Source organism: Falco naumanni, chromosome 6, assembly GCF_017639655.2.
Source record: "Falco naumanni isolate bFalNau1 chromosome 6, bFalNau1.pat, whole genome shotgun sequence".
NCBI classification, from domain to species: domain Eukaryota; kingdom Metazoa; phylum Chordata; class Aves; order Falconiformes; family Falconidae; genus Falco; species Falco naumanni.
In genome coordinates, this window is record NC_054059.1 from 28,403,638 (window position 1) to 28,427,585 (window position 23,948).

General features: G+C 50.3%; 1 protein-coding gene across 1 annotated transcript; it reads left to right on the forward strand.

Moving 5' to 3' along the window:
* Positions 1-9,065: 9,065 nt before the first annotated feature.
* On the forward strand, positions 9,066-17,429 carry KLF11 (Kruppel like factor 11). The gene is made up of 4 exons (XM_040598759.1): positions 9,066-9,213; positions 11,378-11,632; positions 12,902-13,895; positions 15,890-17,429. Exons 1-4 carry the CDS (start codon positions 9,172-9,174, stop codon positions 16,192-16,194), a joined length of 1,596 nt encoding a protein of 531 aa, XP_040454693.1. The 5' UTR covers positions 9,066-9,171; the 3' UTR covers positions 16,195-17,429.
* The last annotated feature ends 6,519 nt before the right edge of the window (positions 17,430-23,948 follow it).

Below are 23,948 nucleotides of genomic sequence, written 5' to 3' on the forward strand. Positions count from 1 at the left end.
AAACGGTGCCAAGAGATCAGAGCGATGAAGTGGTGACTTTGTTACAACTGTGAGAATAAAATGTACCTACTGGTGCTGGGGTGTCTCAGAAAGGACAGTGGAGACTCAGAGAATGGCATGGCAAGAGCACCTAGGACTGAGGCTTGAGCCTAAGTGGGAGGTGAGACAAGGAAGGGGCGCACCTTTCCTTGTGGGTGAGATGGGAGGCTTGAACATGGGATGCGAAGAGAGGACCAGCAGACGGATGGTGATGCCAGGTATTGGTGTTACAGCTCCATGCCCAGGCACCATGCTGCGATCCCTGCAGCATCATCCCATACGTGTCCTGACAGCCCCAGAGACTCAAGTTCTGTGCAGCCCATCAGTAACATCTTCACCAGGCCACAGCTGAGTGCCAGGCAACCCCTTACGGACAGCCTGGAGCTTAGCCACCTCCCAGTACACCCAACATTTTCCTGCTCAAGCTACCATGGACTTTAACTAGAGATGGGCTCCACTTCACAGACATCACAAGATCAAGGTAGTAAGATCAAGGTAAGAAGATCCTGGATCTCGGGGCTTTGCTCTGGGCAAGTCTTTTTTGCTACTTTCCTCTCCCCTTTCCAGCTTTCCGTTCCCTAGGCTAAAACACTGAGTACTGAGGAAAGAGCTTGGTATTGAATATGATGTAAATGAGTTTTACTCACAAACTGAATTAAAACTAAGGAAGGTGTTAAAGGAAAAAAGCAATCCCAGTGTTTTGAGTGGAGTAAGCCATCAGTGTTAAACAGCTTATTTCACCACCGGGAACTCAATCAAAACCAGCGCACCCCCTCCTGGGCAGCACCCCGGCAGCATGGGATGCCCACCAGCAGCGAGGAGGTCTTGCTGTGCCTGGGAGCAGGAGGTTATTTCTAACAGAAAGCGCAATCAGATTTTACAGGGAAGGACAGATAGTACATGAAAACTGAGGGGACAGGAAATCTGTAGTGGGAAGAAGGTGGCTGAAGCTCCTTCAGCTTGAAAGCCCTGAGGAAACGTTTGGCCAGCAAAGCCCTGCAGGGCAGAAAAGCATCGAGTATTTCACCTACTCAGCAGAGGAGGAAAATCAGACCTTTGGGGATATTGGGGATGACAACTGGTATGTGAAATGTGGATTTTTGGCATTAGGCAGTCACCTACCTCTCCCCTCATCAGGTGTGTTGGAGGGACCTAGAGACCCTAAGTACTGCTCGAGGGTCAGCTGTGGATCCTGGCTGTAAGACTTGGGCAAAGTGATGCAGCCCGAAGGAGGCAGCACGTGCCTGGCTGCTGCACCTCTCCCACCAGCCTCCCCCAGCAGCCCCCATGGGGCGTGCAGATGGGGGCACCCCCGGACAACACCCGCACCCCGAAAAAGCACCTCAACGTGCAGTGCTGGCTCATTGCTCTGCTCTGTTGGCACCACAGAAGGATGCCCAAGGGGAAAGAAATTCAGCATGAACAGTGTCGCCCGTAGTCTGGAGGGGAAAATGGCATGGCTGCGAACCAGAAAAGCTGCAGCCCAGCATTAGAGCCCGAGTTTATTTCACATTAGTCATCTTGTTGCGTCCTCTTAACATCTTGAAGCACTACAGTAGCAGGGAGGAAGCGCACGCCCCAGGCTGACGCAAGGATTTACCCATGCTTGGGAAAAACATCAGGACTCCTTGTCCTTTTTACATAAACAGTGTAAAACTAAGTGGGAAAGCTCCTTTGAAGGGAGGCGTTATGATCTCTGCTGTGCAAGGAGAGTAACAATTAAGTCCAAGCAAGCACCAGTTATCAGAAAAAGCATCAGTTCCTACTCAGCAGCCCAGCCTGGCAGGATGCTTTATCCAAGCAGCAAGCAGGGTATGTTCTGCTTCTGAGCAAGTGGGTGGGGGAGACTTGAGTGATCCGTGACCAGCAGTACTGATGGAGAAGTATCACAAGAGCAGGATTTTCCATTTTCCAGCTCCTTAGCTGGGGCAGGGATAGGATGCGGAGATTGCTGGGGTGAGACACCCCCCGTAGACACTAGGACAGTGACTTAAACTGTTAAGTGACTCAATTGCTACTGACTATTCCCCCCAAAAAAAACCCAAAGATGCAGAAGAACACAGGTGGCTTTTATTTTCTCAGCTCTTAATGGAAAACGTATTTGTCAGCAGTAAAATCCTGTATTAGGTTGTGTTTGTTGGATATATACAGTCAATTGTAAAGCACAGCGTTGATTTTGGCACAATATATACAGAGGGCACTCAGGGTGTATAATCAGTAGTTTTACAGTTTGAGGGCAAACACTGGGGGCAGATATTACCCTTACAAGCAATTTCACCCTCGGCTCGTGCCCTCCTTTCCTTTAGCTGCCATGAAACAAGGCTGTGCCCTTGTCCCTGGCTTAGCCATCCATCCTGCCATTGTGGCATTGGAGAGGGACACGGAAACCCTGTCCCCTGTGAGGGAGCATGGCCTGACTCAGCTGGAGATGACATGATTTTGAAAGCACTGCTGTTTCACCTGTCAAGCAACATTTGGGAAGGCAAAGGAGGGTGTCAGGTGAGTGCAGGTGGAGACCCTGCAATGAGGGGCAGAGACAGGAGTGGGCGCAGTGCAGCCCAAGAGAAATGGAAGAAGGAGATGCCATAGCCACACTGGTTGGAGAGGAGTTTATTTATAAATATAATGGGTTAGCGATCGCATCTTGGTTTGGATGTCAGCGTAGTGTGACAGCTAGCTGTCACGGGGAGGATTTCATACAGCAAAATTTGCAGCGGCACTCACTCAGGCATCATTTCAGGCACTTACGATGTAATAGAAAGCAGCAAGCGAAGCTGAGCATGCAGGGTGGGGGTAACTCAGCTTCTGGCCCTTCCTCATCTACTGCAGTCCCTGTGCATCTGCACGTGGCAAGGTGGAGAGGACCGTGTTCCCTCCCACTGCGCTGGTGGCCCCACAGCCAGGTTCTTCAGCTCTGGCTGGGAAATGTCTGGAGGCAAGCAGAGCTGAGCCTTGGTTTGTGTGAGGACATCCATGTGCAGGAGGGCAGCAGTAGAGGAGTGTTTGGTGCCGAGGGCAGTTGCTTGAAGGTGGCCATCTCATCTGTCCCCTTTTCTTCTGTCACGTGTCCTTGTGCTTACTCCTGTTCAAGGATGCCCTGACTGGTCTCCTGCCTCTCCTCGGCCTCCCCATCTGTCTTGTTTTCTGTGATGGTTGTTAACTGCAGCCCAAGATGGTTATTTTCTTATGTGGATGTTCCTTATTCTTAATGTTTTGCCAAGAGAGGGCCAAGAAGGGAGAGGGAGAGACTCTTTCTGCAGGGCTGTGGAAGGGAAGAGTGGGAGACACAGCTCCAGGGAGGAGCAGGGGAGGCTGCAGGATGGGCCATGTGGACCAGGGATGTGTGAGTGATTAATTCCATGGGAAGCACAAGGTCAGGAGTCACCATGGGAGGGGAGGAGAAAAAGTACAGATAAGGCACTAGCCCAGAAATAAAATGGACAATTATTTTAAGAGCTGCTTAGAAGCGTGACCCAAGACCACCTCTTCCAACCAACAAATGGACCTTGGCCGAGAGCCAGCAAAGAGACAACTAAACACATAGGATGAGACAGCTGGACACCTGTGATCAAATTCCGCCCCCCCCCAGCCCTCCCTGGGGCACTGTACTGTGCTCAGTGCTGCACAACTACTCGGGAGCTTAGAGACAAAGTCCTAGAGGAGGTGGCAGTGTTGGTACTAGAGGACCTTCTCTCTGACTGTGAGGACACCATGGCTAACTCCATGTGGGAGGCTGCTCCTGCCCGGTGGAAGTCTGTGGCACCGGTCACCCCCCACTGTGAGTGTGAACTGTGTCTGGTGGTCCAGAAGTTGGTCTCTGGTCACACGGGATGTCTTCCAGCATCCAAGTGCTACATGAAAACACCTCAGAGTTAAGAAAATGTGAAAGATGATTCAGGATGAAGCACATGTCTGCACATAGACTTGATACCTGCCCAAGCAAGTTGTGAGATGACCAAAAGAGGGGAACATCTGTCAGCATTACTAACGCTTTAATATACTGTGTGTCAGAAAACACACGTGGGTTTAGCTAACAGTAATACTGAGGTCAAGAGAACAGTGAAAACGATGAAGACATCCACTTAAGCAGAACAATAAATAAATAACATGTCATTTTTATTTTTGCTGGTATTTGAATCCATCTTCTGGTGCCACTAAAATAAGATCAGGGCATGAATAGCAGCAGTAGAAAAACCAGATGGTGCACTTGAGCGAGCAGATGGTGCACTAGTGTGTCATACTTATTACTGTCACTTACTTTATTATTTCTGTTATGGTGGATCTCTGGATGGTCCTCACCTGTGATCAATCTTTGTGGATTGGATTTTTTTAATTCAGTAAAACATTATGTTTCACATACCCGGAAAAAGTCTATTTGAGTGGTGATTCCCCTCTGTAGTACTGCCAGGTCTCAGGAAGCATTTGATGCAGTCAGTGTTTTTTCAGGTAGAAACATGTTTTTGGGAGTGGAGAAAAAAAAAAAAAACAAAACAAAAAACCACCAAAACTGGCAGCGTGTGTTTCTTCTGTAAGCACCCTGGATCCAAAATAAAGTGGGAAACAGTTTGTGTGGCTCTTCTCTTAAACCCTTTCACCATAACCTGGCTATGTCTCCTTATGCTGTTCTGGCTGCTTACCCGCTCCTCGGATGCTTATCCACGTACTGAAAGTTCAATCTGTTTCTGAAAGGGAATACGAAAGGCGCAGGCGAGGAAAAAGTTGACTTTTGACTCACACCAGTTGGGGATGGCACGCAAGGACTGTGCTTTTCGTCCTCCCCTTGGGCAAAGGCTGCTGTGTCACAGCCTGTCCCTGCTAGCAGACACGTACGCAGTTTGCCGGGGAAGGCTGGGGCTCCTTGCCCAGCAGCAGGGGGGGGATTTGCTGCGCTGTTGGACAGCCCGCAGCCATAAAGGAGGTCTCCTCTTCGGCAGCTGGCCCACATGCCGTGTGACAGTGCAGACAGACTGCACGTTCGCGCTCCCCTCCCCTCTTACATGCTGTCTAGCACCTTGCCTCTGTCGGCACGTTGGGACCGTGTCCTGTCGGCTCTGTGATGCTGCTGGGCACGGCAACAGGCCGAGAGCGTCAGCAGCCAAAGGCTGAACGGTCTGTACGGCTGCGCCCGCTTGCTCAGGAAGAGGCAATCCATGCCAACATGCTCACACAGACTCTCACTGCCAGCCAGGGCCAGAGTCTGTATAAAAGCCCCTGGCTTTATCATCACTCTTGCATTCAGACTTTATTTTAGCAAGAAATTTTCCTTGTTGGTCTGTCTGCTTTTGTTTCCTCTCCTTTTCTTCCTTTCCCTCCTCTATTCTTTGTGGTTATCCCTTATATCCCTTCCCCCCACCCCCCCCCACTCCCCCCCATTCTTCACATATATCCCATTATAACTCTCTGACTGTAAATCCCTTCTATAACTCTGCTATTCCCCCTGAGGTCAGTGCGTTCACCCTCTGGGTGAATGCCTCTGGTCCTGCTCCTGCCCTCAGCCAGGGGCTGCTGCGGCCATTTCCATCAGCTGGTGACAGGCACCACCTGGCAGAGCCGCCTCATTTGCTCTGTGGTGGTTTCTTCTCTGGTTGCTGCTGACAGTCCAGCAAGTACATTTTGGGGCAATGTGGGGCTGTGTCAGCTCCGACTGCTCCATCCTTCAAGTGCAGAACAGAGGAGGGAGAGGGGATGGACACCCATCTTACATGTGCATCGCAGTCTTTCATTTCTTCTGATGTATCTTCTCACATCTCCTGCACGGGATAGCTCTGATTGTAATTATCTATATTTATTTGATCCCGCCCCATTCGCTAAGCTATTTGTCTGCTACAGTAGCCTGCTGCTGTATTCAGCCAGACCAGATGCCGCTGCCAAATTGCACTAACTCTAAAGCTGCACCCCAGACAACTGCTTTGGTCTATTTTTAACTGCTGGTAAACACTGGGAAAACTGTCTGAGCCCATCATATTCTTCCTCTAGTCTCTTTTCAATTGTTTATTGTGTAATTATCTGCAAAAAGGCAATGGGGAAGAGCTGCCTGTGTGCCGTTTTGTTCTTTTCAGTCTACAGTATGAAATATTTTCCCTCCTACTCACATGCAATGTTTGATCCTTTTCTTGTCATCCCAGCCAAAAGGATAAGATAACCTGAGTGGAGCCTTAACCCTCTGCTGAAGCAACTTACATCTGCTCGTTCCTGCATCGGAACAAAGACATTGTCTATCTTTGACAAAGAAAGCCTTTCTCTGAAGTGTTTGCCAACAGTCTGAGTTAAATAGGCCTTTATAAAACCAAATGGAGAGCCAGATCTGGAGAATACCGGAGCAGCAGCAGCACTGCAGGGGCAGGCTGGGGGACAATGGCTTTGCTGGGCTGGGGGCCGCATCACTGCAGCCAGGGAGGGCAGGGGCACCGGCATCCTGCAGCTGCTGACGTGGGCAGGCTCCTCCAAGCTCTTTGGAAAAAAGTATTGGGGTGTTTGAGCCGTGGTCCAGGTTACCAGCTTCAGGAGGGAAAGCACAGCCAGCGTGGATCATCCTGATGAGCACACCAGTACGTTGTTCAGGAAGCTGTGCCACTGGTTGAAACCCCCAGGGAAGTTGATGGGTGCAGGCAGATGTACAAAGCGGCAAGATAATATTAACTGCATTAATATTCACCTTAGTGCAGCCTTGAGAAAGGAAAGGGGGGAAAGGAGGAGAAGCTCTAGGCTGTTAGGACTCAGGGCTCAGGTGCCATGGGGTTCAGACCCATGCTCTGCCACAGATATCCAATGCGATGATGAAGAAGATGCTCCTTCGTCACCTAAAACTGCCTCAGCTGGCAGCAACATAACAAAGCAGACCAGGAAATTTTGGTAAGAGCTCTGGGGATTTGTACTGAAAAACTTCATTGCCGTTTTTAGCTCAGCGAAGGCAACACAATCAAACGCATTTCCCCCACGGTGCAAGTCAGAGTACAGACATGTACCACCACTTCTAACTGGCACTGCACGCACGTGTTGTCACGAGCACCCCTGGTCCAGCAATCTCCACTTGGGGACTCAGAAGACGGGGACAGTCTGTGGTATGTGACATGGGAAAACATCCTGCTGGGAGCTGGGAGAACTGATCCACTCTGCTTCCCTGCAACTGCTTCTTCACTGGCGAGGCTGCTGTGCTGCCTTCAGATGCTATTACTAAATTAAAAATCCGTGCTGCAAATGACTAAGACTGTGTGTATAAGCGCTTTAAGCAGAAACTGCATGTGTTTCAACAAGCAGCAAAGAGACAAGCACAGCCGCTTCTCAACTGCAGTGGAACTGGAGAGAATGCAAAATAGAACCGCACAGTATTTTCCTAGATTTACAATTCCTTAAAGGTTTCCCTTGAAATGGGACCGTGTGAGAGGCTCTGGTTTTACAAGGAACAGCTAGTGATTTATATGAGGCACATACCTTGTGCCCCCACTGTGCCAGCCTCGATCGTGCTTTTTAGTCACTGACAGCGTTTTCTTCGAAGTTGTTTCATTCCCTGTCACACAATCGATTTCCTTTGGCAAACAGAACTCTTTAATGTTAGAGCTGGGTTTGCAACCTGAATTGCCAGCATTTTTCTTACTCTCATAAGGCACAGGGCCCTGCCACACAGGCGGCGGCGGCACAGTTGGTACCATGCAAACACAAACAGAAAAGCTACTTGCAACCCAAGTACTGCACAAGAGGCTGGGCAGAGACGCGAGCTCGCAGGTTGCAAGCCACAAGCAGCAACAAGGGCGTGCAAGAAACTCTGTGGGACCTTCTGGAGTTGTTGCTTGCAGTTCTACCGGCTGCCGCAGTCCCTGTGGGACCCCTGCGGGGGAGATGGTGTGGTGGGCACCTGGAAATGGGGGGGGGGGGGGAAGGTTGCATACGGGAGGTACCGGGGAGAGCTGCAAGGCGGGAAGGGGAATGCTCCGGTGGACGGGCCTGGGAGATCGGTTTAATGTGGTGTTTGATGGGCTGGAGGCAGCGGCACCGGGAGGCTGAAGCACACGGAGCGTGCGGTGACGGGGAGCAGAGGCGAGCACGCTGCGGCAAAGCTTCGGAAGCTGCAGAAGAAACGGGCCGCGGTGGCCAAGCCAAGCCGACGGCAAGGGGAGATAGCCCAGATGATGCCCCCACGCCCTCCGCAGGGGCCGGGAGGAGGTCACCCCCGGCGGAGCGGGGGCCGCAACGAGGGGCGGCAGCAGCCCGGAGCGGGGCCGCCTCATGGCCGCGCCGCGGAGTCCCCGCTGCCCGGCGGGGCCGCAGACGGGCCGTGCGCTGAAGCGCCCGTTGAAGCAAGAAGCGGAGAGGCCGGGCCGGGAGCGCGTTGCGCACAAACCCTGCGGCGGCCGGAGGGTGGCTGCCCGGGGAGGCTCCCTGCCGCGGCCGGCCCCGTGCCTCGGGCGCGCCGCGCTGACGGCCCGTCCCGCTTTCCGGACGGGGACCGCCTGTCTTCACTCCCGGACGCGCCGGCGGGCCGACCCGTGCCGCGGGCGGGGCCCGGTCCCTTCCTTCCCCGCCGGCGGCGGCACCTGCCCGAGGGGGGCGGACCGCCACACCCCGCCCAGGGCCCGGGCCGCGCTGCCCCCGCCGTGCCGTGCCGTGCCGCGCCGCACGCACCGCTGAGGGGGGGTGGGAGCCGCGCCCCCCCCCCGCGTCCCGCCCCGCCCCGCCACACCCCCCACCGCGCGCACGGGCATTCCCGGCCTCCGCCCCGCCCCGCCCCCAGCCCGACCTTTCCCCCAGTTTCCAGCGCGCGCTCCCCGGCCCCGGCCCCGCCCCCGCCCTGCCTTCCCGCCCGCCGCCGGCCGGGCCCACGCGCCCGCCCTTCCCGCTGGCAGCCCCGCGGCACGCCGCGATCACGCCGGCAGCCGCCGCTCATTGGCCGGGCGCGGGCCGAGGCGGGCGCTGATTGGCGAGTAGCCGCCGCTCCCCCCGCCCCGCTTCCCCCGCTCCCCGCCCCCCCCGTCCCGCCCGTGCTGTCTGGCGCAGGGAGCGCTGCGGCGCGGGTCCCCCGGCGCGCGGGGGAAGGGGAGGGGGCGGAGCCGGCGCCGGCGGCTGCTGCTCTGTGTGTGTGTGCGCGCGCTGCCGCCGCTCCCCGGTCACACCGCCGCCGCCCGCCGGAGCTGCGCCATGCACGGCTCACCCTGCTCGGAGATGGGAGATGCGCCCGCGGTAAGCGGCGGGCGAGCGGAGGGAGGAGGGGGGCGGCGGGTGCCCCGAGCCGCGGGCAGCTGGCGCCGGTCCGGCCCGGGCACGTGCTCTGCGGCGGGCAGGGGCGCGGGGACCGGCACGGCCGCGGCGGGTCCGTGGCCCCTGGGGACCGTTACTCGCCCGGGGGCGGGGGGGGGATGGTCGGTTGGGACCGTTACCCGCCGCGGGGGGCGGGCGGGCGGTGCCGTTGCCGCTGGGGGGGCGGCGGTGCCAGGGCAGAGCCCTCAGGGGCGGGTGTGCCCCGGTCACCTGCAGGGGGGGGGGCTCCCCCCGCGGCCGTTGTGGGGGCGGTGGCGGGGCGGGAGCTGCTGCCCCCCCCCCGCTCCTCCTCCTCCTCCTCCTCCTCCTTCTCCTGCTGCTGCTGCTTCCCTTCCTTCCCGCCATCCGCCCTTCAGCGGCGCCGCCCGGCCGGCGGGGTGACGCGGGGACAGGCGGCCGGGCGCCCCGAGCCGTGCCCCTGGCGGCGGGGGAGCCGTGCTGCGGCGCTCGCCCTGAGAAGGGGCTTTTTTAGGTTTTCTTTTCCGAAGCGGGCTGCGTATGTGTGTGTGTGTATATATATATATATATTCATGTAACTGTAGGGACAGCTGCTCTCCTGAAAGGTGCGTTTGGAAGAAATGAACCGGCTGGCTTGGCTGCCTGCAGTCACGCTGCGGGGCGCGGTGGCAGGCTTTGGGGCAGCGCGGTGCACAGCCTGCCCTGCGGTGCCTCCTGTGGGACAGGCGCGCTTGGGTCCGGGCTTGCAGCCCGCATCGGGTTTTGCCCTCCTTCCCGTTCCCATTGCTTTTAGTGGAAATTCTTAGGAGTCTCCCTCAGAACCGTTAGTCACTTGAACCCCATCCTGCTCCCCAGTCTTGACATCTCCGTGCCTGGTACCTCATGGTTTAGGTGAAAGTCCTCTGTGAGTGCATTTTGTATTCGTTATGTTTAACATGTTTACCGTGCAGGTCCCTATAGGGGAGACAGTGGCACGCAGCTTTGCATCTTTGTGACACTGTTGAGCCAGGATCATTCCTCCTTCCTTGACTCTGTAACAAAACTCGCTGACTTAGGTGTGTAAGGGATGTCGCCCAACAAGTATAGTTCCCTCTAGGGCTTTAGAACGTGCTAACGGTGTGGCGGTGTCGTTTTAGTTAGAACCTTTTCACTGCAGTCTGTAAGCACTCTGTGTAACAGCAGTAGGCTCAAGAATCTGGGTCCATGCAGAATCCCAGCCTTCACAGTTAGTTGGTGTGCCTAAAGACTGGAAGAGTTTGGATGTCTAGGTGAGCCTGAGCTGGCACGTGAGCGATAAACCAGCCACGCTACGTAGCTTTTGGAGTCACTGCCAAGTGCTGTGGAAGCTTTATGAAGTTTGGGTATCCTTTTGCAGAGGAGTCAAGTGTGTTGCGTGCATGCATACACATGCACACACAAATTTTATGTGATGTTTGCAGCTGGAAACAAATCGGTATGACTACATTTGTCTTCATGTTACTCATAGTGCATCTTGAGATACTCAGCACCTATGTAGCGTCATGACTTTCTGAAGTACAATACATACAATTCCCACTGCACTTTGAAGGCCACTTTCCCCCCTTCCTTCCCCCCACCCTGGCTTCCCTATTGACAAAAATAAGATGAAAATGCTTTTGCAAGATGTGGCACTCAGTCAGTGGTCATAGCTTAAAGCGTCTTACTGTCAGCTGAAATTTATCTTCTAAACGTTACCAGAATTAAGTTAGTGCTGACCAGCAGTCATCTTTTGGGTCCAGGAAGCAGTCTTCTCTAAACAAAGTTGGAAGTCAGGATTTTTTCCCTCTTTTCGCGTGTATGCAAGCACGGGGTGTGTTCATTCAGAGAAGTGTAATCTGGGACAGTAATTCTGGAAATGTGAGCTATATACATATCTGTTCCTTTCCTGCAAATCACACTTCTTTCTATTTAAATTTTATTTTTTTAAGAGTAACAGGAGAGTGGAGATGAGCTGGTGGGGGGAGGGTTAGGAGTTGAGCGGGTTGGTAAAAGCCTTTCTGCGGGCATGGGATCTGTTTCAGATGACCTTCATCATGAGCAGACAGTACGTGGGTGGTATTGGCTTTGTATTCTGACCTGTCCTAATAGCCAGTAATCCAATTGCATTTAGGTTGACATCGTGGACATCTATGAGTCTATCCGTGAAAGGCAGCGTCATGACAGCGAAAGGTCTACCTGCAGCACCTTGGAGCAGAACGACATTGAAGCTGTTGAAGCACTTGTTTGTATGAGCTCCTGGGGTCAAAGATCACAGAAAGGTGACATATTAAAGATAAGGCCACTTACGCCCTTCTCGGATTCTGGTGATTTCACAATGCACGCTGAGACTACGTCTGAATTACCAAAGGACTATTTATCTACACTGGTAAGAAAAACATGAATGCAAAATAAATAAGCCTGGCATCTGGATGTTACATCTCTTCAATGTTCCGATTTGGCTAGAAAAGACAGCTTGCTCGTGTGTCCCTGTGTGGAATAGCTGTAGTATAGCCAGTGCTCTGTGTGTGCACGCAGAGTAGTGAGGCGGGCATGGCGAATGTGGGTTTTTCTGATGTGTCTGGAATGGCAAATGCAGGAGCTTGATCCCTTGTTAAACATAGACATGAAAGCCCTTGTTTTTACACTTGGCAGGTACGTTGGGGATGCTGTCTGTGTGGCCGTTGTAGGTTTCTTGGGGCGCTGAGTAAGAATTGGCTTCACTCTCGTCATTATAAGAGAAAGTGCAGGTTACCATTATGAAATAGACAATTTAATTAGTTTCTATGCTATGAGTTTTTACATGTAGTCTGTTATTTCTCCAGAGCATTGGTCTACTCTGGCTGAGTAATGTCGGTTGAATCACTTTATTTTTTTTCTTTTTTTGTTGCAATTTATGTTGCAGCAAAAGTAGGTATTAAAAAAGGGCTTGGTGCTCTTCAGGTTTCGGATGGTTAAGGCCCTTTTCAACCAGCGGGCTTCTAGTGTGCAGTTATGTCAGGAAAAAGGGGAATAATAGGGGAAAAGAGTCTGAGACAGTATGGCACCTGCTTGATGGACTTCTCTCATGCTCCTGCCGCTCAGTGTTGTTACTGTCTCTTGAGCAGCACAGGAGACAGGTGTGAGTTTTCAGAAGTAAAGGAGGAAGGAGAGGTGGTGGCAGCAGGAGAGCATAGAGAGAATGGACGAAGAAGAGAGAGAGCATTTCCATTTGCCTTTGTCTCTGGAGTAGCCACCAGCTGATGAGGTAATCATTGATAAAATATCTAGGGTTTCCTGGAAGTCTGAAATTGAAAAAGTACAATATTGCTGTCTGTTTCTAGCCTGTTTTCTGTGAACAGCAGAGCGCTCGTACCTCTTACGGCTGCACCAGTTGCTGAGGAGAAAGGAATGGGAGAGTTTGTCATAGTGCAGTGAGTAGACATGCAATATTTTATGCAGGTTTACAGCTGCCTCATTGCCTTTCTTTTACTAATTTTCTTTTGAGCACATTCAGAATGGCTATCAGATGGGCCAATGTATGCTTTAATCAGTTTGTCCTAAGAGACAGGTTCTGGGATTCTGGTGAGGGGCTGTAATTTTATTTTTCACTGTAAAGATAGTCAAAAATTATGCTATGAAGTTACACTGCTGTATAATGGCGTTGTCTGTTTTGCAGTGCATGACCCCTCCGCACAGCCCTGACTTTGTTGAGATATCAGCTGCTATGCTCCTCTCCTCACAAGTCACTTATTCCAAACCAAGGACTGTTATGGCAAACACAGCTGCCTGCTCAGTCACATCAGCGACCGGTGCCTCTCCCATAACCAAGCCATCTGTTATCAACATGGAGCGACAGTGCAGTCAGAAGCCAGTGATATCGGAATCCTTCACCCCTCAGCCTTGCAGGGCCATGGCAACAAGTGTCATACGTCACACAGGTGATAGTTCAGCTTACCATCACATTCCTGCTGTGCAAGAGAAGACGAAGGTAACTTCAGGCTACAGCACTCCCAGAGACTGGTGTGGAGTGGATGACCGAAGACATTCCAGACTGCCACAGGACACGTGTGCTGCGGATGATTTAATTAACAAAACTTCTCCAGTACATCAGCCTTGCACACACGACTCCAGTGATACTGTGACCAATAAAGGACAGCTACCAGTCCGGCCCATTTCGCCACAGACCCACTTACCAAAGAGTTGTGAGAATGACTTGCTAAAAAGAGCTACCCCGGTGACACCTGCCCCTGTTTCGAGCCCCCAAGTTCTCTGTCAAATGATCCCTTTAAATGGGCAAAGCAGTATGATCAATGCCTACGTCAAATCTTCTACTCCAGCAGTCTCAGCTCCCATGAAACCTATTTTACCACAGACAGCCCCACTCTCTCAGCCTGTCCTCATGGGACCTTCTGTGCCTCAGGGGACCGTCATGTTGGTTCTTCCACAGACTGCTGTCACACAGACACCGCAGTGCCCACAAACAGTAATGACTGTTGGGAGCACCAAGTTACTGCCCCTTGCCCCTGCTCCTGTGTTCATCACTTCTGGTCAAAGCTGCGCCCCCCAGGTGGACTTTTCTAGACGGAGGAATTACGTTTGCAACTTCCCTGGGTGCAAGAAAACCTATTTCAAAAGTTCCCACCTCAAAGCCCACCTTCGCACCCACACTGGTACGTATGACGGCACGCGTCCTTTGGCACTCCAGCTCTGGCTTGTGTTGGGGTGCTGAAATGCATGGGTTTTGGGGGGAGAGGGTGGGAAAGGGAAGAGGCAGGTGATCGGCAAACTTCTGCCTATCTCGGAGACGGGAGGAATGTTCATTCTCTGTGGGCAGGCAAAACAAGACAGACTTTGTTCTGAGACCTCAGCTGACCCCATAGTGTTAGTTGAATTTCACATGCTTTACTTGGAGCAGAGCTTTGCTGTCTCTGTGTGTGTGTGTGTATGTGTGTTTAGGTTTGAGTGGAATCCTGCCGTCTGGACTAGATCGAAATGAATTGTGCGAGTCCCATTTTTAGGGGCATGGAAAGGTCTGGTATAAGCAAACCATAGTAGAGGTAGTTGGTCTTAAATTGTTACACAAGTAAAAGAAAGGTGAGGAAGTCAGAAACTGCACGTTTTCCCCAAGTTTTGTTTAGGCTAAATGGGAATGCATTAGATTTTGGGCAACTGTGTGAGGAAGCAGAGCTGCTACAGGAGCGTAGCAGTTTATTCACTTGCAGAAAAGGAATTTTAAAGGCAAATGAAAACTAATTGTAATTACACATGAGCTGATTTGCTCCATAAAATCTGGTCAGTGTGGAGACTGTATACGTGTATGTTACTTACCCTTTTTCTGGCTCCAGATTCTGTTAAAACATTTGCGTTCTCAGGGACTGTTCCTGATGTCGAAGGATAGGCATAGCAGGAGATTGGTATGGAATAGCTCATTCAAAAGTGTCTAATTTTGCTTGTCCTTGCCTTTTTTTTCCCCACTCTCCCTTGGCCTACAGACACTGGTTTATTGGATGTCATCTTCTTTGGCAGGATTTGCATTAGTTTGCCAGCTTGTCTTTACAGTTCCTTTGGGGGAAGAGCTTAAACCCCACAGGAAGCTGATAATCCTTGTAAACCAGAGCTCAGTGGTAGAATGATGCTTCTACTTCTGGCTTGAAAGTGCGTGCTGCAGGCTGCTGAATTAACCTGGAGCTACAGGATAGACATGGACTAACAACAAATGTCTTGGTTTTGAATAGGGAAGCTCTGTGTCCCCCCATATCGTGATCAAGCCCAGGACATCTATGGGAGGTGAACCACACTGACCCCTTACTAGCCAGTCCGTGTTACAGGATCGGGAGGCAGAGTAGTTCAGCTTTCTTTTCCCAGCGCACAGGTAGTTAGGTGATAACACATACACCAAATGTAGAACTTTACTCTCAATATCTGAAATAAGAACAACGCTTCTGTGGGTGTTTCTTTCTGCTGAACACTTTTGTCCTGCTCCAAAACGTTACCATAAATTTGGGTCACATGGTAGATGTTTATCTTGAGCTTTACCAGGGGTGGGGGTTGCAGGTGGTAGAACACGTTGTTTAGGATAGGTCTGATGTTAAGCAGTTGCCCAGGAGGTGACGTGGACAGCCCTCCTGACTGCTGTCATTCCTGGGTGTGCAGACCTCCCCAGTCTGTCTTGGGATCTAGCCATGTGGGGATGGCAGGGCAGGCCATTCCTCAGTAGAACTCGCTGGGACGGGCTGTTTGTGTATCAGACTGGATCACTGGAGCAGTGGGACTCTTGAGGCTGGATTCCAGGATTCCTGTTTGCCTGCGGTATTTGCTGATGACATGCAGCAGCCGTATAGCTGTGGTGGCATGGGGCTTGCTTCTAGTTCAAGTCAGCTGATAAGGTAGCTTCGTGAAGAATCTTCTTCTTTAAACTGGGGTTTTGGACAATTAAAAAACCAGACTTGATTGAAGAACATTTAAAGAGATATAAGGGAATAAGTAGAAATGGTATCTGTAACTTTCCTCTGGAACACAACTTGAGCTTAAGCTAATATTGAGTGCACACATGAGCAGTTCCATGGAATTCATCAGTTTTTGCAAGGCAGCGTTTAAGTTAGTTCTTTGATAAAACCATAGCAGGCTTCTCGGAAGTAAGTTATGCTTCTTTTATGTGCTGCAGGAGAAAAGCCTTTCAGCTGCAACTGGGAAGGCTGTGACAAGAAGTTTGCCCGCTCAGATGAACTGTCACGCCACCGTAGAACTCACACGGGAGAGAAGAAGTTTGCTTGTCCTGTGTGTGAGCGTCGCTTCATGCGCAGCGATCACTTGACAAAGCACACCCGCCGCCATATGAGCACAAAGAAGATCCCCAGCTGGCAGGCAGAGGTTGGCAAACTCAACCGAATTGCCACAGCAGAGAAACCGAAAAGCAGCAGTGGATTGAGTATGCTCATCCCTGTACCGTCATCTGTCTGTCAGGGCTAGTGTGAGGAAGCACCTTCTCTACAAACTTGCTGAAGATCAGGAAGAGCTCTAATGGCTACAACAGAACTGACAACGGCTTCTTTTCTTCGTGTGTGTGCATACTTTATTTTCCTTCAGCTTAGGTCCTCTGTCAATAACGCTATGTGAGAAATCTTACCATATATTCCCTCGTCCCTTCCCTACTTGTTTCTTTCAGTACTTGGGCAAATGCAATCACCAGCACTTCAAGAAAGCAGAACTCTTTGGAAATGATTTTGGCAATAGGTTAAAAAAATGTAATGCTTGCTGTTAATATTTTGATGGACAGTAAAACAGGGTGATTTTTAATTTTTATACTAGTATTTTCTATACCAAATATATTTTGTATTTATTCATTTTGGTCTTGATATACAGGCAAATTACTTGGCCTGCATTAGTAGGGGTGTGCAGGATGAGACCCAGAGTTTTGGAAACTCCTTCTCAGTAAACCTAAAGAATTGCATTCAGACTGTTTTGTAAACACATAATATTTGATAACCCATAGTGGTTGGGATTTTCACACTTGCAGATCCAGATCCTGCAGCGAGCTGGTGATGTTACACCCTTCTTACGCAGGTGACGTTGGGGGTTTGAGATCGAAATGTGTCATCATTTCTAAACCAAACCAAACCAGCATGACTTTCTTTCAGAAAACAAGTGTTGAAATCCTCAACATTTTACAAATTCATACCCTTTGCAAGTGGAAGCTGTTGTGACTTTTGGTAAAGGTTTGACATGCTGGGCATTCCTGAGTCCATCCTCTGCTGGAGCAAAGTTTGGAGGAGCCATACTTCTGCGATGGAGGTAGAAGCACAAGCAGTGTTTAGAAACTTTGACACTAAAAATTATGGTTTACTTTCAGTCCTACTAAACCAGCATATCGAAATCTTCTGGAAAGTGCAAAAATGGCAAGATAACCCATGAATAATTAGCTGGGTCTCTGTTTTGGGTTTGTTTTGTTGGTTTTTTTTTTGAGTACTGAAGAAATAGAAAACTAAGGTTTTTTTAATGTATCATGGATGCTTGTGCACCTTATAAGAAATTGTTCAAGGCTTTCATTTACCTGTATCGAAGCACCAGAGGAAGTACTAATCATGTCTTGACTTAAGAAGTAGCCACCGTGTCAACTGGATGATGCTTTTCATGTGGCCTTATACTTCCCCACAGTACTTTGTATAAAATCACCCTTTTCTATTAAATGAGATACTCTCCCTGTTGATTGGATTTTCTTTTACACCAAATGTAGATATGGCTAAGAAGTGGGATCACTGGCTGCAGGAGTGCTGTGTTGTAATGGCATGGTATGAATAATAAAAAGAAATGCCCACAGCACAGTTGTATTGCTCAGTTTCCGTGGTGCGGCAGGATGTGCATACGTATTGTAGCAGGGCTGACAGTGGAGCTGTTGTGCTGTGAAGCACCGGGTGTTGTTTTGCTGGGAGATGGCACACCTGCTGCACAAAATATTTCTGTAGTGTTTATTCCTTCTGGACTCTTCTCCCATCAGCCACTCCTGCACTGAAATTTAGTTGAGCACCAAGGAGGACTTTTTCCTTGATATGTAAAATGTGGATAACTAGGAATGCACTATCTCTTGCGCTGCTTTGTTGTTCTGAAATTCTGGTCTTGCTTCCCACTGTGGGCAAAGCACGGTTCTCATCTGTGTAAGTGCGGACTTGCTGATCTCAGCTAGCACTCCCCTGAAATTGGCAGAGACTTGTTTTAGTTGAAAGCAGAATATATCCCTTTTTTTAATGCTTAAATCTATAGTCTTAAGTAATGGTAGTTAAAGTTTTCAAACTGCACTATATTGGGAGTATTGTGCTAAGTGTACTGAAGTTTTTGTGCCTGACCTTTGCAATGTCCACACCCTATTCGCTCGACACGCTGCAATCCCACCGACCATGGCGTAGCGCTGATGAGTGTGTGTGCGTGTGCAAACCTCACTTTGTACTCTCCAAAGGGCTTGGTTGAACCCCCTCTTCCTGGTAAAGTGGGTGCTTGTAGTGTTGCTACTCTGTCAGTGTGCAGTTTTCCAAATTCACGTGGTGAAGAAAGAGACATTGCTGGTTTTTTTGTTCATTTGTTTTGCTCAGAAGTCCCTTAGAACAAGCAGCTTGACTTCTGGATGCCATTTTAGCATGCTTTTAACGGGGAAGTGTGTTCTGTTTCAGTCCAATAGCCAATTTAGTACTTAGGTTTTTTTACAGACTAACCATGTATGGTGTTCGCGTGAGCAAAACGGTTTGGAAACTCATGTCATAATTCAGTAATTTGTCACGTCAGTTTGTTGCATTATGGTGGGGGCAACGGTGGGCTGGAGAATATGGAATTTAAAAGCAATGTGTTGTGTACGTGTGTGACGATGCAGAAAAGCGACAGCTCCCTCTTTGTTAAGTTTGCCTGGCCTGTGATTCCTTGCAGCCCGCTCCTGCGAGGCATGCGCTGCCTTCCGCCACCCCTGTCTGGGACCTGCAGGGACCTGCGGCTCTTTCTCTTGTGGATGTGCATGAACAGCTGAGCGGCGGTGTGGCTGCCTCTGCTCTGTTTGCTCTTTCTGTTCCTTCCGGCTGTGTAAGGGTTATTTATGGATTAAGCATGACTGGGATAGCTGCTCTCTTTGCACTTTACTGCCTGAACTCTATTGTTCAGTCTTTATTTTGAGCCTATATTTTAAAGAAATGGAATCACATTTTTGTACGTGTTTTTAACTTTTATTAAATAAAAAAGTATGCAATGTGACTGGTTTTAAATCAAAAAATTGTGAATTTTCAGGTTTCATACATATCCATTCCAGAACTATGTAAATCCATCTGCCTTAGGTTATATATCTAGGCCAGTGGAAGACTTTGGGGCTTGCTGGTTTACTTGTAGAGACAGGACTTTTTGGATCCTGTTGTAAATTGACCAGTGCTTGTCCGTTTATAATTTTGTGCCATGCTGCTTGTGTATCTTGTAGAATGCCAGGGCTTGGGGCTTTTGCATGCTGTCTGAAAACAAGAGCCTCGGGGTGCATAACTGTTCTAGCACGGCCTCCAGAAGCTGTTGGCAAAAGGTGATGATGGTCTGAGCGCTGCTCTGTTAGTGTTGCGAGCTGCGCATGGCATGAAAGCTGGAAATAAAGGAGAGACGAGAATTTGCCTTAAAAGATGGCTGCAGTAGCCCTGCTTCTTCCTGTTCCCTCATAGCTGCGTTCTGGCAGGCTGGGGTGTCACCTCCAGGTCTCAGCTGGCGATGGTGACAGCAGCAGTGACTACTTTAAATTTTCAAGTATCTCTGCTGTTTCTTCCCCGCTGATCAGTTCCCAAACCGCAGTGATGGTTATTTCTAGCAGGGTCACGTTTTAATGGAAGAGAAGGGGAAGAGAGGATGTAACGATGCCAGCTTTCTGTCACAGCCCTCCGCAGCGAGGTGACTCAGCCTCTGCAGTCAGAGCCCTCGGAGCGAACGGGGAGTGGTGACTCAAGGCGTTGTCTGCAGGAGGGCACATCGTTCTGGCAAATGTGCTGAAGATGAAAATATCCCATGGATGGTCGTACTTCCCCCTCAGCAGAGCTTGGAAGGCTTTACTGCAGGATCAGTGCTCTGGCAGAGCAGCACAACCTCCAGCCCCTGGGCTCTGGACGTCTCCATAATGCTTTTGTCTTCCAGGGGAAGATGTCCTACTTGTCTGTTCCTACCACTGTTTTTCAGGGAAGATTTTTCTGAGCATCAAGTTACATCCTAAACAATACGTGTAATCTTTTTGCTGGTTTTTTTTATATTGTCTCCCTTGCTTTGCTTACATGAAACACTACAATGGATTTCACAGTTCTGTGCTCATGGTTCTGCTTTTCCTTAGAAACCAAGCTGTGGTGTGAGCTGTTGCGTGCAGCCAAGAGGTGCACTCGGTAATCATCCAGGTGGGGCTGGAGTCTGGAACAGCTTCGTCCTGTGAGAGAAAACGGTTCACATGTGAGGAAGCCTTCCCAGCTCTGCCTCTGTGCTGACACAGGCATTGTGCAGGCAAAAGTCTTTCTGTCTTGTAGCCATTCTACATCCATAAAAACAAAACAAAAAACAATTTTTCTAAAGGGAAAGAGGTGTCCATTGGGCTAATGGTACGTTTTGCAGTTAGACCAGCATTCGTTCCTCTGTGTGGTTACACAGCCAACCCTTCAGTTTAGCAGCAGTTTGCCTCACCTTGCTCACAGCCCCCTGAGCACCGGTCCGCTTGCAGTGAGGGTGCTGGAAGCGTGGATCTGTTCCGAAGCTGCGGTGCTGGGTGGGCAGAGGCGGCCCGTGCTGCGGTGTGGCTGCAGGCTCAGTGTGCTCCTCTGGCTTAGGCTGCAGCTCTGGTGAAAGCTGTGCTCAGCATCCTGTGAATGACGAAGGTGGCACTTCGCTTGTCATCTCTCGTGAGCTGAGTTTTGCCTCAGGGTTGCACCTAGGTTGAGTTCATCTGCTGGGATAAATCTTCTAACCGGTTTTGAAGTTTAATCTGTGAGCCCATCTGCCTGTTTACCTTCCGTTCAAGTCTGACAAGGCAGCTTGAGGCAGGCAGGCAATGGCCGTGAGAAGGCAAACTTCTTCCATGTGTGCAGAAAGAGTAAATCATGACTCAAACCCTGGCAACCTACAGGCTAAGGAAAGACTGAGATGGTTCAGGAGGAAGCTGCAGGGCCTCGGCCACATCTGCTCTCAGTCCATGCAATCTCTGGGATTACCTTCCCTGCAGCCAGTACGTTAGCACTGAGGCATTTTCTTTCCAGATTGTTTTCATCCTCTGTCAAATGCAGCCTTCCTCGTTTTCTGCTTCAGTCCTTGAACAGGAGAAGGGAATCTGGTGACTTCTGCATCCTGATGTGTGCAGAAGCCACGGGCACATCTTACACATGCAGAAAACCTGAGGAAGCTGGAGCATACCCTTTCCTGGGAGAGGTTTTCCTAGATGGGAAGAATACCTTAGGTTTCATTTTCTCCCTTGTAGTGTCTCACAAGTTCAGAGTGAGTTCTGTTGGTTGTCATTTTTCAGATAAACCCACTTCACCCTGTGCAAGTAATCACCGTGTCCCGAGTGTGTGTGGCGGGAGGGAAACCAGCCCCTGGTGTGGATGCCCTCCCCGAGGTGTGGATGCCCTCCCCCTGGTGTGGATGCCCTCCCCCTGGTGTGGATGCCATCTGTGCCAGGCAGCTGCTGCTCCACCTTGCCAGCCAAGTGCGGTATGGAGCTCTGCCGGTGCAGCTCCAGGGCAGTGGCTCTGTCTCAGCTCCCAGGGTGTGTGTCTGCAAATAGTTTGGCTGAAAGTTTGCTGGGGTTTGATCCTCGGAGGAAGGAGGCTGGGGGAGAACATCCTCGGGTTGGTGAGGGTGCCACCCTCTTTTGTCCTCTAGTGTTGTGAAGGCGAGTAGATGACAGCAGGGTGCTGGATGTAATGCATCAGGGAACTAGTGGTTGCTCTGCTCTGAGAGGTCTTGGCGACGGGGTGCTGGCAGAATCACACATACGGGGGCCATCCTCATGTACACTGGGCAAAAGAACTGGTGTTCAGGGTCCCGGAGACAGAGGTGGACTACAAAGACCTCCTGCCCTAAGGAGCTGTGGTTATGGTGACTGGCTGCTCTTCCTTGCTCTTTCCAGCCAGCTCACCCAAGCACAGATCACGTCACAGCTTTGTTTTCCCCACTCAGGTCTGCCTATAGCTCCCAGCTGAATTCTTGGAGCTCGTAGGAGATTTCACAGGATGGCTACCCACCAGGTAAAAGACAACTCGCTTCCTAAAACTGCTCTGCTGCTGATCGGTTTTCTCAGTTGCTCTTTGGGGAAGAGTTCTGCCCATTTACTGGGCTACTGAAAGGCAGAGCTCTGCAAGAAGCAGCAGCATCCATTGCAGTGCTGTTAGACAGAAAGGGCATCTATGAAGGGGAAAAAAAAGGATTCAAAGCCTTTGTTTGTTTAGGAAAAAACCCAGATTTGAGTAAAATCGAGAGTCTGAGTAAGTGTGCAAACCGGTTTGGTAGTTTCAGGATCATTGGTTTTGGTTTTTAAGATCTTGGGTTGAGTAATTTAAAAAATAGGGCTTTAATGCTTTCACCACCTGAACCTTTCAGCTGGAATCTTGTTGCACGGCCAGGTAAGAAACCCCCTGAACTCATGGAAGCCACTAAGCTCAGAAGTGGTGATATTTCTCCATGCACTAAAAGGGAATTTTTCGTGATTACCTGAAAAATTACTCTCTTTAGTCCTTTCAGCAACTGTGGTTTTGCCTCACTTAAAAAATAATAGCAATAGAAGGTAGGTATAGACAGCCAGCTGGCCAGTGAGGCTTTCTTACCCTTTAGGCTGGTGCAAAACAAGATGTGTAGCATTTGTCTTTGTTAGATTAAAAATGTAGTTATCTGGCTAATATGCATAGCCTTTTGCTGTTGCATTAATGGGGATTAATAGCATTAGCTCATACCCCATGTCAGCTACCTTGCCTTATGCTGCGTCTATTGCACAGGAGGGTAGTTTCTAAAATGATTAATGGCAGACTCTCCAGCACCCTACTGAATTTCAGCAGAATTGTTTTAGGGGCAGGAAGTACTGGCAAACCAAGTAATTTTTTGTCTTACAAGTATTCGTGATTTGATGATGGTTATAGAGGAATACAATGAAAATAAACTTTCTGATAATTCGGCTGGTGGGATGTCAGCATGCACTGCCTGAGATGTGGCAAAGGGATCTTCATAGTGCAATTTTCTTTCTTTTTTTTTTTTTTTTTTTGAAAAAAAGCAATTAATTAAAGAAATCTCTCTTGAAATTAGTTACGGGCTTAGATACTTCTTCAAGGTGTTTGTTTACCTGAAAATGATCTAGTGTCCTGTTTTCCCTGAATGGACCATAAGTAGGGTTACACTGACACCAGATAGTTAAAGCTGTGCAGTTGTGCCTCCCTGGGTACCAACCCCACTGCCACCCTCCCAGTTTCAGCGTGCTGCTGGGTGTGGGTTTGTCACAGGTGGAGGAGCACAGTCCCTGACAGTCCTTGGGCAGACTGAGGTGCCACCATCCCATTCTGCACAGTATGAGAATAAGACAGATGGTGGTGAGATGTTCTGTGTGGGCTGGCTCTATGGTCAGAGCACGGCACTGACCATGGAATCACAGAATGGTTTGAGTTGGAAGGGACCTTTAAAGATCACCTAGTTCCAACCCCCTGCCATGGACAGGGACACCTTCCACCAGACCAGGTTGCTCAGAGCCCCATCCAGCCTGGCCTTGGACACTTCCAGGGATGGGGCATCCACAGCTTCTCCGGGCAACCTGTGCCAGTGGCTCACCACCCTCACAGCAAAGAATTTCTTCCTAGTATCTAGTCTAAATTTACCCTCTCTCAGTTTAAAACTGTTACCCCTCACCCTATCAAAGCGCCCTGGCTGGCATGCTGGAAGCTCTCGCCTCCAAACATAGCTTGCAATCTTTGTGGGAGGCTGGTTCCCTTTCTGCTGCCCACCTCTGCTCCACTGTGTGCCTGGCAGCTCCGGAGCTCTCCAGCAGAGCGCAACGGCCAGCTTTGCTGAAGGCTGCTGCAGGAAGGACAACTAGAGCGTTAGTATGTATGCCAGGGGTATAATCTAGTGTCTGCCTCACGGCATCCCTCCCACCATCCCTCGAGGATGCACTCTGCTTGGAGTCTGCAGGCACCGTAAGGTGATTCACCGTGTGAGCTAGAGAGCCTTTTTCAAAACATTTGATGCCTTTACTGAGGGCTACA